The sequence below is a fragment of the Aythya ferina genome, assembly GCF_964211825.1.
Source record: "Aythya ferina genome assembly, chromosome: 2".
NCBI classification, from domain to species: Eukaryota; Metazoa; Chordata; class Aves; order Anseriformes; family Anatidae; genus Aythya; species Aythya ferina.
In genome coordinates this window covers 31,492,006-31,511,674 of record NC_140297.1, presented here as the reverse complement: position 1 = coordinate 31,511,674, position 19,669 = coordinate 31,492,006, and the positions used below count along the sequence as shown (strand labels likewise).

The following is a 19,669-nucleotide window of genomic DNA, read 5'->3' as shown; positions in this document are numbered from 1 at the left end:
AGCAGAAGATTAAAGGGTATAAAAGTGTTTTTAACCACGATTGCTAGTATACAGTGTGAAAGGAGCTATCATTTTTGTTTTTCTATATATATATGTGAATTGCTACAAAGACTTACCTGTTCCTTAGCATTACTAAGTTCCCACTAAAAGTCTAAAAGAATCAACATTGCAGGGATGCAAATGAACACTAAGAATTATATCCCTAGCTATTACACATGGATTGATCATCCTAACTGACATGGACTTCCTTTTTGAAGGATGTGAACTTGGCAAAAATGGTAACCTATTTGTTCAGTACAAAGAATAACACATTTATGGACCAAAGAAACCAGTTCCCCTTCCCAGTAACTGTTTTAACACAGTAAACGCAAACCACATATTTTAGCCTAAGCATTCATATAGAATGAATTTCAACCACAGTGGCACAGGCAGGCTTAAGTTATGTTTATGTGGTCAGTATAGATAATAGAAAAAGAGGTATCAATATCAAAAACCATCAGCTTGTATATGCTAACACCAAGGTCATCATGCTGTCATCAGTGCTAGCTACGGCAAGGTAGCACAGTGATGTCAGCGCATGCTACACTTGCACTGCCATTTGGCTGTGAAGATGTTCCCAAAGATTTTATCCTACCTGCAGAAGCTTTAAGAATTTATCTACTGACAAGTGGTACCTGATGACTTAAAGAGTTAATAAGGACACCTTAAATTAAGAAGCAGCAAGTGCTGTTAGGCTTGAGCATGACTGTAAACAATCTGGAACAGTCAAACCCACTGTCTTTTATTCCAAGGCTGTAGACTTCATGTGCCTTGTACAACTAAAATGTGAGAAGAAACACATTTGGATTCACAAAGAGACTGACACATTGCTTTAAATGAATCCATACCTTCTTCAGCGTTTTGCAGCCACTCCACAAATTTCTTCATCTGGTCAAGAAAAACACTTTTGCCTTTAGCAACATGTGCTTCTTTATACCACTTGAGGATAGCTTCTTCACTCAGAACATCAGCTGAAATACAGATCAGTGTTTGTATGTAGTCATTGTACTTTTTAAGGTTAAAAGACAGGGGGAAGAAAGATAGTACCTGGTTTTGTTTTTTAAAGGCAGCATAAAATAAGTTAATATGGTCACAATGGAACAAGTTTTGCGTTAACTATAATAGGCTATAAGGACAGAGTATCTGATGCATATTAGGGATCCCAGATGCAATTAAATGTGTTAGATGTAAAATAAAGTACCGAATATTGTGCTTTCACAAAGGGAAGTTCTCTATTCATCTGCTTTAAATACACCATGTAAGATAGTTGATTAAAAATCCATCTACACATCTTAGAGGTTACCACAAGAAGAAATACCGTGCTTTTTCTTGCTGTTGGATCACAGAACTGTGCATGGCTCTAAAAACCTGAAGCAAAAGATATCTCCTGACTGCACAGTTAAAAGACAGCTAATAGGGATTTTTGGACATTTTTCCCTAGAAGTTTTATATTGCTTTTAGGTAATCAGTTTTAAGACTACCATTCATTCAGACCACCCATTTTAAGGGAACTGCTCAGATGGACAGCACAGCTGACATTCTTCTGTCAAGTATCAAGAACAAAATAACTGTCTGAGGGAGCGTGAGACTGAGTGAAATTCAGAATAAAGAAATCCTAATAAGCAGCAAGGACACTTATTGTTTCCAACAGATGCAAATTTAGGTCTAGCAACAGACCCCTAGCCCCAGGAACAAAGCTTCTGTGATCCAGCCAAGCCAAATATCTCCGTAATTGATGGCTGCGGAGGCAAAATCTGGGATCCACAATGGCATTTTGGCAGTTACATAATGCAGGAGGAAAGAACAAAAATCAAACTGTATTTGTTCTATAAAAAGACTAAAGACAGCTTTCTGCATCTCATTAAAATTTCCATTCTTCTTGCCTTCGAACACACTACCCTCCCTTGCTCTGCAAAATCAACACATTTATGTTGAGTGCTTTTCTGCTGCCTTGAACTCCTTGGTGTCGTCGCACTGATTTGGCATTCACTTGCTGAAGTGTGAACCCTGACCATCACCTTCTGCTGCAGCCTAAAGGTCACAGCAGATATGGCAGTGAAGAGAAGGTGGCAAACTGAATTAAGTGACATCCGATCAAATACATCTGATCAAACCAGACAGAGTAGGCACACTTCACATATGCTGTTGAATAATAAACAGATGGAAGAAACCTGGGATACGTCTGAACTTAATCAAAACTACCCCAAGACATCCTACAGTAACTGAATGCAAAACATCTCCCTGAAAATTTGGAATTCAGTGAGTGCATGACTGTAAGTTACCTTGTCACTCAGACACTTTCAAACTTAAACCTCTTCTGCAGTTTGCTGCAATTGACAGTAAGCTGAAAACACAAGGAGAGCAAGACTGCTCTGGCTGTACGTCGTTTTTCAGTACATGTAAGTTGTGCTGAGAGAACTCTACAAGCAACACAAAGCTGTTATCTTTCAGAAATCCTGACACCCCACAATGAATTTTTCCTCAAAAGTAAAAGCAGTACTGGAGCTAAAAAAGAGGTTTCACTTTGCATTAAATACTTGTCAGTAGTCTGTAGCAGCACCTCAAAAGCATTACAGCATTTAATAATTCAGGATTTTCATTTACCAAGCTTAAAATATATTTCACATGGGCTCTCATGAAGCTGGAATTTCATCCTTGTATGTAAATCATTTTCTTGATTTGCAGCCTATAAACTTGGTGGGTTTGTTGCCAAAGAGGAAAGGGAAACTTACCTCTCTCCACCCCCAACCCTAAATCTGGTAATAGCAGTATGCAATCTCACAACGTGCCCTGAAGATTAAAACATTCTCGAGTTGGGTGGATGAGGAATTTGCCTGTATGTAACTCCATAGCAATAAGCCTCCTACACCAACAGAGAAGAAAAAATGCTTTCAACTGCAAAAAGGACAACTGCAACTCTCCTTTCATTTCTGAGCAATATTATCTGAACTACATTCATGCCTCCAGTGCTCATGAGAGCTGTGCTGTCAGCACAGAGATGCTCAATTTAGCAATCAAGCAGGACAGGGTGTAGTTAATCATACCCCTAGGTTGCTTTGAAGCAACAGAACACTGGAGGGGACAGAAGGAAGAAGGGAATGACTCATTTATATAAACTCATATAGCTGTATCATCTATGAGTTATTTCTCATTAAACTTGATTATAGGTATATTTTAACCGCTGAAGCTGAACTCTGTGGTTTGTGGGCATGTGCACATCATTTTCACTGCAGTCCCAGGTGATGTCAGCCCAAGAGACGTCTTTCCTGCAGCTGCAGCCACCCTCCACTCAAGCCACCCACTGCGAGAGCCTCCAGGGACATCTGTCTTGAAAGAGAGAGGTTGCAAAGCAGAGCCTTTGAAGAGCCCAATTTCTTTACTGCAGGGTTAACTGGAATGTTACTTGAAGTTTAGGTCTCAGCTTCATACTAAATCACCCAGCGTGAATGCGCTTCTGCTTTTAACTCAGACTGCATAGCCATCAGTGGTAAAGAGGAGCATACGCTGGCAGTTGCCAGCACAGTCAATCAATCTGCAAATTTCAGCTCAGCTCTACTGCAGACAACTCATCTGGGAGGACAGCCTTAAGGCAAGAGCTCTTTCAATACGGGGAATGTCACCCACAGTACAATTACGGTCTTTATGATTTATTTTTTTCCTGGGAAGATTTTGCATCCAGTACCAAAAGACGGTACTTGGATACTGAAGATCATTTAAAGATAATTGGATTCTATCAAGAACAGAAACCCACCAAAACCTGAATGTCAAGCAGAACTTGAAGATTCAGTTGTAAGTGCAAGATTCCTACTGTTTGAGAAGAGAGTCTGCATCTTCTGGTTACGACACCTCCATACTGCAGGGGAGCATCTCTGAGGTCTAATTGGGCTACAGTAGACTGGAGTACTATTCCACAGGCACAAGAGATTTTCTCCCTCCTCATTATTTTGTAAATACTGACTCACCTTTTAATGCAGAGGTACACAGACACTTTGTGCCTGCTAAGGGGGTTTGTTGTTCGGAGGATGAAATTTTGATCCTCAAGAATGGTTATTAATTTCAATAGTGTCACGAGTTCACACTTGAAATTTCCAAGTTGGACACAAACTAAAAGAAAGGAGAGTCTGCAAGCCTGGACTATTTTGTATAAGTGATTTGCAATTTTTCTGGACAGATTTCTGATCCTATGGCTGTGCTCTTTAAGCTTGGCTAAAACACTAATTACAGTAGCACTGCTTCTCTGGTTACCACTTAAAGCCAATGTCACTGCCAGGAATTAGTACAGAACAGGACAGGTTATTTTCCTTAGTACTCTACCAGGAGCACAAAGATATAATAATGTCAACAAGCTTTAACCAACTGCAGAACTGCTTTTGTAGATTATACCTACAAACTGGTAAAAATATTACATTGCACATTGTTTAGAGATGCGACAGATTTCAGAACAATTAAAAACACCACAGGTTTTCAGGCCTTCTAGATAGTAATGAACCTAACCACTCCAATTAATATATTCAGACATTTCCAGGTAATTCCTGGGAAAGTAATCCAAGGGCTATTTGGTAATGTAAAAATGGGAAGGATTTAAACCCAAGATGTTAAACTAAACTTGTCAAAGCATGGGGTGACAATCACATCTCCAATAATCATCTTCATGCCCAGGAAACAATCCCTCGTGATGAGTAACAAGCAATAAGCAGTCCACACGCCTGCTGGTAAATAGCTGCATTTCTGACTGCCTGTCCACAGATATCCAGATGCCTGTATTTGTCTCTAGGTACCTTGAAACCTCTCCAAATCCTATATAAGTTACAGATGAAGCACAACAGAAATGGGAATACAAGCATCTGCTGTTCCCTCACTGCCAACACAGCCATTAATAGCTTTTGGGGGCTGTTCTCCTTGACTAATAGGAAGCATAAGATACACTGTCATCAGCAAAGAACCTGTGATAAAGCATGTCTCTAAAAGGACTGGAAGGCTTGTTTCTAGCAGAGAGGTAAGAGCTGGGGAGGAAAGGGTGAGGTCCACCAGCACTGAAACGAAGCCGAGGCAGGCAGCACCCAGTCCCCATTTCAGGCTGGTATCTTCCTCTAGACAAACCAAAGTCATGAGCAGCTAAAGTGTGATAATAAGGATCATGTGGGAATCTTTCCTGGTTAATGCAGAAGCACACCCTCACCTAATGGGCACAGTCCGACTCCAAAGCTGCCTTAAATGGATGGAGCTAACAACTTCCTTACCATGTCCAGGCTCAAAGGGGTCCTACTACTACTGGCTGTAACATCAGGCTTGCAATTGCTGGTAGGCAACAGTATGTTTGTCAAATGGGCAAATGTAGCTTCAGCCTAAATGGGGGCAGGAAGGGCTGGCACCTGTGCTGCCTCATGACTGCATCACATGATAGAGCAGGAGGAACTCTGGCATGCCTGCCCAAGACACTCGAGACAGATATGGGCACGTGCACTCTGAATATTGCACATTCTGAACACTCCATACCTGCTGCAGTGTGCTTTCATGGATGGGCCATGGCTCCTAACGTTCTTCTAGACATCATGGGATATTGTGACACATGTAGTGCCGAGGCTAAGGTCTTCCCATCCTTCCTAACTAGCCTGCCCACGTACATCTCCAGAGTCAGAACAAGGGCTTGTGGGGTGAGCAGAGTAGGTGGGAACTGGATTTTTGCAGCACCTTAAGTTTAATGTACCCATTTGTACTTTGTTTTTAGGTTCTTTGGAATGTCGGGGTTACTCTTGCAGGCTAATGCAGTAGTGAACTTACAAAAAAAAAAAAAAAAACTTGAAAGGAATCCTATACAAAACTATTTATTTTAACCATCGCTTACTGTCCAACTGTACAGGTCTTAAAATATTGGCTCATTCGCCACGTGCAAAGTGATTTTTCCTTTTCCAAAGAAAACTCAATATAGTGCTTGTTGCAGGTTGCACTGTCAGGTTTTTCTTCAGTTATTCATGATCTTTACAAATTATAGAATTTGAAGGCAGAGGGACCACTGGGTGTACTGCTTTTTCATTTAATCATTGAGGCCACAGTATATTGACAGAAGGACGGAAATAAATCTGTCTGATTCACTTGTTTCACCTTTTGAAGCCATGAAAATATTTTATCAATTTGAACTTGTTTGACTTGAATGTGCACCTGGACACCACAGGGTGAACAAAGGTCGGTGCTGGGCTTCTGCTCCTGCTGATTTTTCTCCTTCAGCTATTTATAGCAGGAATGTCAGAACAAACTGTTTGGCACTCACCCATTGCACACACTGCAAGACCATTAGTCTCTATGACAACCTGATCTGAATAAACTTGCTAAGAAGTCTGCTTCACAATAAAAAAATAAATCTGTCAAACTGTGGCATCTGCAATGAACTGTCAGGGGAAGAAAAAAGGAGAAGAAATAAAGAAGAGCTCCATTCTTGCAGAGAGGGAATAACACTGTACTGGGTCTTGCTGGGATGGAGTTAACTTTCCCTGCAGTGGCCCATATTGGTGTTGCGCTCTGCATCTGTAGCTAGAACAGCATTGATCTCTCACCAGAGTTTTGTCTATTGCTGAGCAGTGCTGGCACAGCACCATGACCTCCTCCAACTCCCCCCTGCCCCCAGAGCCAGCAGGCTGGGGGTGGGCAAGAGGTGGGGAGGGGACATCACCAGGGCAGCTGACCTAAAGGGACATTCCATGCCACGTGATGTCACACTGGGCCATAAAAGTTGGGAAAGAACTGCTGTGCCACAGCAGCTGGGAGAGAGGAGCAAGAAGCAGCCCTGCAGCCCCAAGGTCAGTGCAGCAGGAGGGCATGAGGTGCTCCAGGCATGCAGCAGCAGTTCCCCTGAGGCTGAGAAAGCAGCTATGGTGGAGTTCAGCTGCCCAGCAGGGTAAAAATCACCACAAACACCCCCAAAAAAACTTGAAAAATCTTCCTGCCAAGATAGTTTGCTCTTTCAAATTTTTAAAAAACTAAACTCTAATTTGTTTTTTAAAGCTGTCAGAAATGTACAAAGATTTCTTCTCAGACCTGGTAATATACTAGGACAAAAATCCCCTCAGACTGTAGATACTGCTTAGATCCTGCTCAAGCTTGACTGTAGGATAAACAGAGAAAGAAGGGCTTGGTTTGACTTCTCCTGTTGCCACACACTCCTTTGAACTAACAAAGTGTAAAGTGTTTCAGAGTTCAACTCAAACATATTTTTGCATATGCAGTTACCTAGAGAACATCAATTTCCTATTACATCATAGGTGAGCAGTTGGCACACAGCAACTACACCACAGGAGAATGGTTTGAGCATTTAAAATTAAGGTCTCCCTACAAAGGGGCTACAGTCCAGCCCTGCCTCTAACACATGCCCATAACATACTTAATAACTTCGTTCAACACAGTCAAGTCAATGCCAGGTCCAATGTCCATGTACAGTATATGACAGTGCCTAAAGACTTTTACCTTTATAAAAGAGTACCACTATCTTCTGAAAGGCTTTCATGAAGTGGATGTTGTCATAACAGTACTCCTGCACCTTCTGGAGAAGAATCAGCTCTGACTGGCCTTGAGTGCTGAAGACAGCAAGCAGAGGGGCGTATTGCTGAAAGGAGGACACACAAAAAAAGCAAAGTGCATATCAGTATAGAAAAAGTAAAATAAACGTAGCTTCTTAGTTGTATGCATCATGAATTTCATCACTGAAAATGTTTCACTGAAACCGTAGATTTACTTGCCAATACATTTACCTAAACATATACAGTGCACATATAAATACCAATGAGCATTCTGTAACGTACTGCATGCTGTGAACTAAATTTCAGTATGACTTTTAGATACTGAATTTTGTAAAATGAATTTATGAGTCCACATCATTAAGTACTGGTTTTTGTACATTTCACAAGACAGCATACAGCATGTAGATTAAGGAATGACACTTTATTGATGGTCATTATGTAAGATATCCAAGGATGAAGCACATAAAACTATAAATCTCCAGTTTTCCAGGGGTTTCAGAAGTCTCAGGGAAATTCAGTTACTCCCATCTAACTGTGTTCAAGTGTCATTATTATTCTTACCACCATCAACCTATCATGAAAACATTGCTGTTTACCAAAGCAAAGGTTGTCAAAACATGGCACTAAGTGCTAATGAGATTCTGATAAGACAGCAGCTGTATGTTTCATCATCTTTTCCTGGAGTTTATTAATATAATAAAAGAAAATATTTTTCACTTTATGCAATTTGTATTATTTCAGATCCTAAAATTTAAAATTACATTAAAGGATCAAATCTGAGTCACTCTTTCCTTAAAAAATGACAGTTTTTATATCCATCTCTCTTTCTAATTTCCTTTCTTCTTAGCCTGCAATGAGTCCAGCTAAGGCTGCAATTTTAAATTTAAGATACTATTAAAAGCATTTTTCAGAGCTGAAGGGAAGAAAGAATACCCGTGATCTTCAGATCCCCTGGCCATAAATATAAGTTAACATTACTATTTAAATTGTTCTCGCATTGATCAGTTCAGCCTTTCTTTGTTTTCAATAATACTGCTTGGCTTTTACCAGCTGGAATTGCAATGGCTTGATGTAACGGTGTTAAACCTGTGTGACTAGGGCTCCCAACTAGTAATGTCAGGTAACTGAGCACCTTAGGCAGCAGTGATATAAACGTTCAAAAACATGCTTTAGGACATCTTTACAAGGGGCTAAATCTTGAGGATGTTACTCAATGTGATCCACAGGAAAAAAAAAAAATATTGAAACACATGAAAAAAATGAGCACAATCTGAATTATTTTGCAAAAGATATTCTAGAGCAACCTGTATTGGCTATTAACTTAGAGAGAGAGCAAGAAGTCATACAGTAACTAATAAGAGCAGCTAGTCAACCAGACAGTGTAGTTACTTTTGGAAGAAGCTGTTTTACAAATTATGAAAAAAAGACTACAACACTGCTAACACTAGATGTTGAGTTTTTCCACTTCAGAAAGGTATACATATGTTTTCAAAAACAATTTACTTTTTACTCCACAAAAATTATGGGACTGTGGGTAGCAAGATTCCTCCCATTCTTCTCTTCGGCCCTATAAACATCCAGCCGTTACTTAGTCAAGTTGCAGGGAGGCAGGGCAATATACACTGCAGTTTGTCTAGTACTATCAGCAGAACCCAATCCCATCCACAGGTCTGTGATGTGCAGCTGCCTCTTGGTGTTAAGTGATTTATTAAAAAATATCTTAACTTCTCAGTTTAGAAATAAGAGATCCTCATATTGCTAAGTTGACCGACTCCCTTCACATTCCTCTCGCTCATTAACTGGTACAGACTTAGAACTGGAAGTTTCACAAGTGTCTAAATGACTGAGGAACCATAAAATTAGATTTCTCTCATTGTTGGCCAAGCAAAGCTGCCGTATTTTCCATTTGCCTCAGGTTATGTTGCAAAAGGTCGGCAGCTCTTGTGTCACAAAGCTGACACCACAGTTTTGTTTCTAGTGAGAACTGTCTAGACGATTCTCTCCATCCACAAGGATGGGGCTAGATCCTAGGTGGCCTAGGGGTTAAGTCCTACTGTAGCTGTGAGGTTACTGGAAGGCTGAGGAGCTTACCCTGTAAGATTCAGGGTTTAACAGCTTTCCATATCTCCTCCTCAGCCCAAAACTTACCAGTCCTGCAGTACAGATGGCACACATGACATCCACATTTACTGCACCTTGGAATTTCTTTCCAGGGGTCCATTGCACACAGCTTACTAAAAGAAATCTAATGACTTCAGCAGACTGGTACCTACATGTCAGTGCTAGGAGAACTGTGAGTTATCTGTTGGTACAGCCACACAACAATAAGTCACAGCACCTGGCATGTTCCACTTTGAGTAGGTATTTATATGCATACTGACTCACACCATCAGGGCAAAGCAACTCCATTAATTGTTTCAGGGAACGTCAACACACAGAAGAAAACTGGGCTGTGTGTCACGCTAACACACTTAATTTGATTTCTGGAGTTGGATCACACATTTGGTCAGCTTAGAGCCCAAAGAGGGGAATCCAAGACCAATGTGGAACAAATACTGTTTATTTCTGAGCAAGGACAAGTAAAGAAGCAGCAGCTAGTAAAATCTACACTTTTATTTCTAGTACTTCTGTTAAACTCCTACCTGTAAGTATAAATAGTAAACACCCCATAAAACTCATCTGATTTTAGCCTTTGCACATAGTAATGAAGATGCATATCTTACATAGGTAAGTTGCTTTACCTAATTTAGTGGTGTTACACACATAGCTGATGGCTTGCTAAGCAAGGCTTGTAGGACTAAGCATCCAGTCAACAATATCTGTACAAAGCCAGATATGTTTCTCTTCCCACTATTCAAATATTCCAAGAAGTATTTGTTAATTTGCCCTGCGGTACTAGATGATAAATCTCAATGGATACTCTGTTACAACTCAAATAAAGAGATGTGATCAATCACTACATCAAAAGAACAAGAAAAACAATGTCTCTCCTCCTTCTGGAAACTCTCTCATCTTTCTACTGTTATTTGGGTTGTTGTAGCTGCAGAAGACTTCAAGGCATTCAATTTTACCATCAAAGACTATGCAAGATCCCAAGTGACTACATTTCTAGGATGACTGATGTTGCTCTTGGGAACCTAAATTCAGATGAAACGACAGTCATAGTAGGAGCTAAACCGATGTGGGAACTTCATATATGGGAAAGCACCAATACAAAGAGGAAAGGAATTCTGATCAAGCTTAAGATCCATTTTATCACCAAAAAAAAGTACTGATTGCTTTTGTCTTATGGTACATTTTTGCAGTCCTGGCTGTGAAGGAGTATCTTTTTGCTCACAGTAAACTTAGTCCTTTTCAGCTGGTAAACTGAAAAGCCTTTCTTTCCATGTCCTGAGTTCAAGTGTCTTGCACTGCGCAATCCTTCATGATTGGATTGAAGAATGATAACCATTGCAAGGACTCTGATTATTCTGCACTGTGCTTTGTTTTGTTTTTTTTTTTTCCTCCTGAGGTTGCAAGGGCTTTTGTAGCAGTACGTAACTGTGACACTGCAACCTGTCATCACTTAAAAAAAAACACAGTCTGGCTTTCTATGCATTTAGTTCTCTTACCCATAAGCAGAGCATCTGGGCTAGAAAGTGCACACTCACTACACAGTGCAAAGGCTCTCAAGTCAGCTCCTGCCTTACTAGCTGAGTAGCAGCTACCCAGCTCCCACAGTCAGCAACAGCATCAAACATTTCACAAGTTCAGAGCTCAGTAGTCCTGCCAGGATCTAAACAGCTCTGTGCAAAGCCAGCACAGGTGCTGCCTCACCATGCTCCCAAAACTTCTTTGCTCCTGGCAAAGACATTGCAAAGACAATTCCAGCAGGCTTACTAGTCAGGTCTAAAAAGACTCAAGTCTCAGCACTTGTTTAATATTGTGCCCTAGGCAAGGAGCCTCTCAGCACGCTGAAAAAGCATAATGCAAAGGCACTCAAGCTACAACCACCTCAGCTTGCCCTGGTTTTCTGCACTGTATGCCTCAGGGGACAGTACAGCATTCAATAATCTGCACCTTATTTTAGCATTACTGTGAATGAAGGAGAAGGTACTACACACAAGATACTGCAATGCATGGTATTGCTATTAGCCCTTAAGACTGAATCTCCTGGATTTAAACAAGTAAGAACTTGGCAGCTCTAGAATGTATTCTGTTGTTTCACAGCAAGCTCTTCCCCTCGTCACCCAGGTACACACCTTTAGATGTTTGAGGGCTTGCTCTGCAACCAGCTCTTCTTTCTTGTTCCATTCCACAGCATTCATTACACAGGTCCACAGGAGACCAATCACTGCTGGCTCCGGCAGCTCGTTTCTTTTCATTTCCTCTTTTACATAAAGCACTACCTGAAGCATGAAATAAAATGCTGTGTTGAGCAACATTTCCAATCAGCCAGTAACAAGTCCATCACCACAGTACAGAAACAACAAGAAACAAATTTAGAACAAGAATAAAAACACTTACCATGTTTTTATTTGGCAACATTACTATTACTTGACTACAAGTTTTCTCCTTCCCATACAAACTAACAGTTAATGCAGGTACATGAACTTCATTCTCATCAAGTCTAACTGAACATAAAAATGTAATCAATTACACTTACAAATCTATAAGGTGTTTTGTTGCTTTGGCCTTTTGAAGGCACAAAGTGAGTTGATCGATAAATTAAAGTAATTTAAAGAAAAACAGAGGAAATCTTTAGGAGTCTGTACCTGCTCCTCTCTATTTATTCTTTATTTACATCTTTAACTATGATTATATAAACAGAAGTTGTAAAACACTCTTTACCTCCTTAATTGGGCATTCCTGAGAGAGACGTTCTTGTAGCTCTTTTTGAAGTTCTTTACGAGTCCCCAGTGACTGCTGAACTCTAAGGAAATCTGAGAGCTCTTTTAAACCTGCTTCAGTAAAATACTTGGCAAAATGATCCACATTCTGCCTGTTGGCTGGAAACAGTTCCTAAAAAGACAGGAAAGCTCTCTGTTACGTAAATAACAAACAAGGACTCTTGACAAAATGGAATTTATTTATTTATTTATTTATTTATTTTTAAGTCTGTTCAATGGTAATCACCTGTTACCACACCTGTTACTGCTTGTATTAACACTGGAAAAGTCAACACTTCGTTCCCCTTGTTTAGTTAGAGCAGAGAGAAGAAATGATGGTCAGTTATGCAAAAAGCCTAACACCCTTTCTACACATACTAAGGGTACACATTAAGGGCACATACTAGTGAACAGCTGTGAGTGTAAGACTGTGCTCAAAACAGCTGAGCATCTTCCAAGTTCCAAGAGTCTTGTAGGGAAAGTGCAAAGGAATAGATGGTAAAGCCATCATACTCTAAGCACGTTTATCATGCCCTCCCAGTTCTTCCACGCATTTACCTCAGCAATATATACCTGGTACAGGCACCTTGGCCTAAACGTCACTACTCTGCTGTGCAATGATTACCACTGATTCATCCCTTATCAAAAATCACAACATCCACAATGCACACTGTTAACATTAACTCAGAGGCGCTTCTAATTAAAGAAACTGTCAATATATGGTTTTGTCAATCTATGATTTGTCAAAGTCCAGCTACTTAAAAAAATATGTATTTCTTAAAATTTGCTATAGCGTATGCCATGTCTCAGCATGGATTCAGTGGTATTTGCTTACAATGAAACTCTGGTGGAATGGAGAGTACTTCCCCACCCTCCCCCAAAGAGACTCCAGACCCTCAGTATACTTGTTTATCAAAAAGCAGATTAAGAAGAAACTTTCTTCAACTCATCTCTGCTAAGCAACAACATCTGACACTTGGTACTTCTTTAATATAGCAGCATAATGAGAGCCAACAGCTGAAAGCTTTAGTCACTGAAGTTTAAAATGGAAATAAGACACAGTTGGCTTTTTTCCCTTCTAATAAATGGTGTAATTAGCCCATTTCCCAGCTTTGTGGCAAATGATTTATGATTTGGACTCTTGAAATCAAATACAAACTGAAGAGATGAAGGGGTGTGGGAGGCTGCTTTGCTTTTGAAAGATTCTAGCTTAATCATAAATTATTGAAGTAGAAACAGGAAATACTGCTGAAATTCTCTAGGCAGTGCTACACAGGATGTAGCACATCTGATCGGATTATCGCAGCAATCTTTTTGAAGATTAAAAAAACTATTGATCTTCAGAAATAAACTGGCAGAGAAAGGCGTATGACATTGTTCCATATTCATATACACTGAACACCTCAGGCCACTGCTACAAACCAAGAACACAGGTTTTGAGTCAAAAGGCTGAAAGCTTTCTCTGCATTGCTACTACTAGTTCTGCTGTCATCACTGCAGGACCATTTATGTTACCCAGATGGCTACTGCTGTGGAAAATTAGCTTACTCTGCTGCCGCCATACTATTCAAACATTGTCGGTTTGGAAAACTATATGCTCATCTTTTGTGATTACACAAACTCTTTATACTTCAATTCTTATTTACAAATGTAAAACATTACAAATAAAAATGAAAACCTTTGTGCACAGTTGCTCGTGGTGTGTTTTGTTAGAAAGAAACATTTAATTAATTCCCAACCCCCATGTATACAGCCTTTCAGGAGGCACTTAACTACAGGAAAAATAGAGACGATGTTGAAACGTGTTATTTAGTGTTCCTCAACCTGTATCAATGCTACACAGCCATAACAAAATTGCTGAGATTCAAATTATTTTAAAAATGCTAAGAGAGTCTGAGGGGGAGTTAACATGCTTAGAGCAAGCTACCACCTGAATTTTATTTTCTTCTTTTCCTCAAGGAGAGATAAGGATTATTGAAAATATATTGTACTTACTAGCAATCTCTTATCAAGGTTGGCTTTTCTTAAAGCAGAGGTAACAGAATTGGCATCTTTCTCTGCCATCCATGCTTTAAAAAGTTTTACAGCAAAAGAGGCTGCAATCCCTGTTTGAGAAAATACACAAAACGTGTTTCAGCAATTTTCAACATGAATTAGAGATGGTTACAAGAATTTAATACGTAATGAAAATACATTTATGACAACAGGACCAAACATGTGAAGCTGAAGTGCACTTTTTTCTTTAATGAGGTATTAACTTTCTGAAGTATGCTACACTGTTTGAAAATCCTTTCATTCTGTTTTAACCATCTATCTTTAACTGTTCAAAGATTTTGCTTGCAATTATTTTTCCTACCTCCCCCATTTACAGACCGAATCTAATGCAAAAGGAAAAATTATGTGTTAAATCAGCTAGGAAACAGAGGCACAAAATAAAGGACAGTCAGAAATAAGAACTCGAAATAAGAAGTATAATCAAAGGGGTTTTTTTTGTTGTTTTTTTTTTTTTTTTTTAAGTCCTGGATACGGTTAAATCACTTCACAGCTTCAAGGTAATAGCCATCCTGCTAGAAGGTACTTAGAAGTTGGCAGGCCCAGGCACAAAATACTATTTTGAGCAGAAGAATTCCTTCCTTAAGGCAACTTACTATTTTTTTTTACATTAAATCCAAAATAACTGTGTCCATTACCTGCAGGTTTCCAGCTCTGCTCCAGCTTCTTGGCTGCAAAGAGCCAGATGAAAGTGAGCTGCAGTGTCTCAGAGCTGGAGACTCAGCTCTTTCCTGCTGAAGTGGTCCCTGTTATGTTTCTTCATACTACATTCATGTCAACATTTACAGTACTACTGACGGTGATGATAATATGTAACTGTGTACAGCCAGACATTATAGTTTTGTGGTTTTCCTTCAAACAGTCCCCAAAGTCTAAGATCTACATGGTTCCTTCTGACAGGAAGTAGCTTAGTCATTCCTAGCCGCTTAATTGATACCCATTCTTTTTATTTCTAGGATACATTGACTAAATGAGTCACCAAACAAAAATGGAAGCAATTATTCCCCAAGCAGCATCAACTTCATTAACATTCGTTACAGATCTTGACTGTTATGACAGTTTCACCAACCTTATTTCAAGAGCTTAATTGTGAGGCATGATCCTTTGAGAAGTACTATATGTAACTATGGATGCATAATGCCATGAAAGAGACCTAAAAATACCACCACTTTGGGCTTGTTTTACATATTGTGCATCATGTTGCAAATGAAACCAGCACGATGCAGGGATCATAAGTGCTATGAGCTGACCAGTCTTGACCAGAACTGACCAAGCCTGTTCAACTAACAGGGGCCCTCTGAATAACACACACCTGTAACTCTGAACCTGCAAACACCATTCAGCCTATTTGAAATGTGCACGTGCATTGCAGAGCTGTGGCTGAACTTGATAAAGTAGTCAGAGGCATTTATAGCTAGAAATCATTATTCACAGCCCACGTGCTCTGTACAATACTTATACAAAGCTGTGACAATATAACCCATTCATATCTGAGGGCAAGCTAATGCAAACAGAATTTATCTACTGCAGCATCACTATAACCTCTCAGTGAGCAGTGCCTGGTGGCACACACCTCGGAATTTGGCTTGAAGCACGTCTTTTGTTAGATGTCAGTAAGATCCACACTGCACCTTGTTAGGTCACAGGCTTCTTCTTTATAAAAGTAAGCATGGAATAACAAAAACACCAACCAGCTGCAAAAAAAACATGCCTGTAACAGAAAAGCACTCCTCCTCTGACCACTGGAATAGTGACCAAGATCAAATGGAGCTGTCTTTGTCACCAAGCACTGCTCCCATACCTATGTCCTAAATCCTTTTTCAAGCTTTATCTTAAAACAAGTTTTAAGCCAGTAACCTGTATCAGAAGGAGACTGTTCCAAGGCTTCACTACCTTCATGTTTTAAAACTTCTAATTTACAGTCTGAATTCATTACTGGTCAGTTGCTATGCTCTATTCCTGTCTGCCACGGTCTTTTCCATCAAAATAGCTTGTCTTTTTCTTTTTTCCCCCCTATCAACTCTATTGGCATAGAGCAACTTCAGCCATTTATTTTATTGATTATCTCCATTAGCTGTTCTTTGTATTTGCATTCGTTTTCCAACATGACTGACGATAAGGCTTCACCGGTACCGTGAACATTTTTCTCCTTCTCTGCTAGAAATGTCAGACATCCCCAGAATACATTTTTTCCCATTTATATATGTCACACTAGAAGTAATGACAACACTGAAAAGGGGTAATCCTAAAATTTATATTTGCCCTCAAACTTGACAGATCATCAATCAGTACAAACTACCCTTACCTTCCTTATAGCCAATCTTTTCTTTGCCCATGTTACAATTCTCATTTTTATCCAACAACTCCATCAGCTCAACTAATTGTTTCATCATGTATCTTACAAAAGTTTATCTTACCTTTCCTTAAATTATGGAAAAAAAATTGCTGGAGGCAATCAGCTATATTCTTATATAATCTACCTGCTTTAAGCCTTGATCCTTTTTCTGTTTCATTTGTATATGCATCTGTAATCATTCTTCCATAAAACATCTTTTCCAGAACACTGACTGAACAACCTTTTCCTCAAATGGTGATATGGATACATTTTGTGTGTATATACACACGAGTGTGTGTGTGTGTATATAGATAGATACATACATACATACACACACACACAGACACACACACACACACAAATATACCAAGAAACAAAACTGGAAGTAAGGTCCTGACAAAAGTTTAGAGCTCTCAAAAACAAACTGATGATACGAATTGAATTTGTTCTAGCACTTGTACATAACAATTGCACTCTTGAGATGTTAAATTAAAAAAAAAAGTTGATTAGACAAATCTGAGTTTTCAGATGCCTCTTGTGTTGCCCTAAGAACAGAATTTGATTTAAAAACATTGCAGTTCCCTAAAACAGGGATTATTACTTCTGTTTGAATTTTCTCCTACTTTAATTCTGATCCTGAAAAGTTGCGGCTGATGACAGAGCAAAACTGCAGCTGTGGCTTTTATTTCTGCAGCATTTAGAAAACAAATGCATGCTGCAAACAATGTGCAGTTAGGATACTTTTTTAAATAAATCAAAGTTAACACATTTTGGCTAATACATAGCTTAAAAAAAGCAGACCTCTCCCCCTGCCCCCCGCCAAACAAACAAACAAAAAACACTAAAACCCCTGTCACAAAAAGGCATTAATGCCTCAAGATTGGAAGAGCTGTTACCCATCATATGGTAAAGATGAGTCCATGGGAAAAACACAGCAAATACTCATTACTCGTATGCAGTCAAGACTGATGACTTGAATTATTTTGTTCCCTTCTGCAATACCCACTTGGTCTGTATATGCTATGTCCCAGTTCACGTTTACTTGCACACGATATTGGCAAAACTTGCCAAAATATTACTAGGCATATCTCAGGAAAAGATGTCACACTTCACACACATATAGTATCACAAGAATCCAGACATACTACATTTTTGCTGTATAATATACAAAAAAAACTAAGTGTTTTAATTTTTTTTATTTATTTTTATTTTGTTGGTATTCTCCTAACTTTTTACTGCCTTGTTAGATTTCAGAAAGTGCATTGGCCTTTCCTGTCTGTATATGCTTCTGCTTTAAAATTCTGCTTTCTGTTTAACAGTTTTTACAGACTTCCATCGTATAAAATACGTTGCAGTAAAATACATCTCCTATTAAAGCTAATGTAAGGAAAAAGGTCATTTAGAAAGTTACCTTCTTTGACTATATTGTCAGTGAAGAGGCTTGTTAAAATGGTAGCAGGAAGAGTCCCATTGGCTAACAGGATCCCAGAGAGCATCGCCAACTTTGTCTGCTCTGTTTCAGTGAAGGCTTTAAGAAACAGCAGGAGCTGTGGGCCAGACAAGAAAAGACAGATACATTTGAGCCATAGGCAGTGGTAACAGAGATAAAGAATTAAGCTATCTATTAATATTCATTTCTCAACAAGTCCTGCTGTAATTAGTAGCACTCATATCAAAATCAAAAGTGCCATTTCAGTGATCACTAACAATTTCACTTTCCATAGGGATACAAGCATGTGGAATACTGCTTTACTCAGACAGACAAGGTCTGTCATATTCTTCAAAAAAGCATGCAAGTGTTAAAAAAAAAAAAAAAAAAAAAAAAAAAAAAAAAAACACTCATTAAAGGCTTAACACCCACAGAAATTAACGGGAGTTGTTCAGGAACACAGACTTGATTGCAACAGGCTGACAGAAGCCTGCCCATTCACATCACCAAATTTTGGACCAAGACCCACACAACTGCCGTTCCTTTTCTAGCTAACAAAAACTATTACTCATGCAAACAATGATAAGATGAGAAAGTTCTCTGTTTTCCTTTTGAGGAAGGAAACCCAGCACAATTATTCCAGATTTTCTATTGGCTAAAGTTAGAATTTTCAAGTTCAGACCTTCTTGGTGGAGCTGATAAAGAAAAGACAGGACCACAAGTTGCTCTAAGACCCGGCTATTCCCACTCCTAATTAAAACATCTTGAGGAAAAAATACAATTTCACTACGCCTTAAGTGCTAAAAGGTAAATAATTAGATATTCTAAAGTATAATTTTAAAGTCTAAGTTTTATGTGTATTTTAAATTTCATTTCAAGGTATGACTTGGAAAGTATATTAAAGCATTATAGCTCTTTTCCTTTTTAGCAAGAAAAAAGTTGTGCAAAATAAGATTTTCTCACTAGCATTATCATTAACAATGTTTTCTTAACATGTTGTTAGCGAGCACATTATGGGTGATGGAAAATGGAAAGCTAGACAGCAAAGGACTGGGGGAAAGGAAAAAAAGGCTGCAGGCATGAATTTCTGGACTTAAAGAGGAAGTTCCATTTCCAGCTACCAGCACTTGATTCAAGTGCCTCCTGTGGTCATCACCTTTACTTCCTTCTCCAAATGAGCACCAGATGCAATCAAAGCAGACCAGCTCATTCTAATGAAAAATTTGCACTCAGTTTCCAGATGAAGTATATTTCATAATTAGCAATACCTACAAAGGGATAGGACAGCAGATACGCCCCTGTACTTGTTTATTCCCATGGATAGTGAGAGCTCTTCTCCAAGATACCCAATAATCTTAGCAGTAACTGTAAAGATTTCTAAGTATAATATTAAAAAAAAAATCCAGATAACAAATTAAGTTATTGAAAGACATGC

General features: G+C 39.1%; 1 protein-coding gene across 3 annotated transcripts in view; it reads right to left on the bottom strand.

The window, feature by feature from the left end:
* The window catches only part of BZW2 (basic leucine zipper and W2 domains 2), a 55,710-nt gene that overhangs the window by 1,294 nt on the left and 34,747 nt on the right, over nt 1–19,669 (bottom strand). For all 3 annotated transcript variants that reach the window (XM_084510962.1, XM_084510963.1, XM_084510964.1), the window contains 6 exons: nt 18,217–18,352; nt 14,414–14,523; nt 12,381–12,551; nt 11,792–11,938; nt 7,498–7,636; nt 888–1,010 (listed from right to left, as the gene is read on the bottom strand). In XM_084510962.1, the coding sequence (XP_084367088.1) occupies nt 888–1,010; nt 7,498–7,636; nt 11,792–11,938; nt 12,381–12,551; nt 14,414–14,523; nt 18,217–18,352 (826 nt within the window). The remainder of the gene's footprint in view (nt 1–887; nt 1,011–7,497; nt 7,637–11,791; nt 11,939–12,380; nt 12,552–14,413; nt 14,524–18,216; nt 18,353–19,669) is intronic.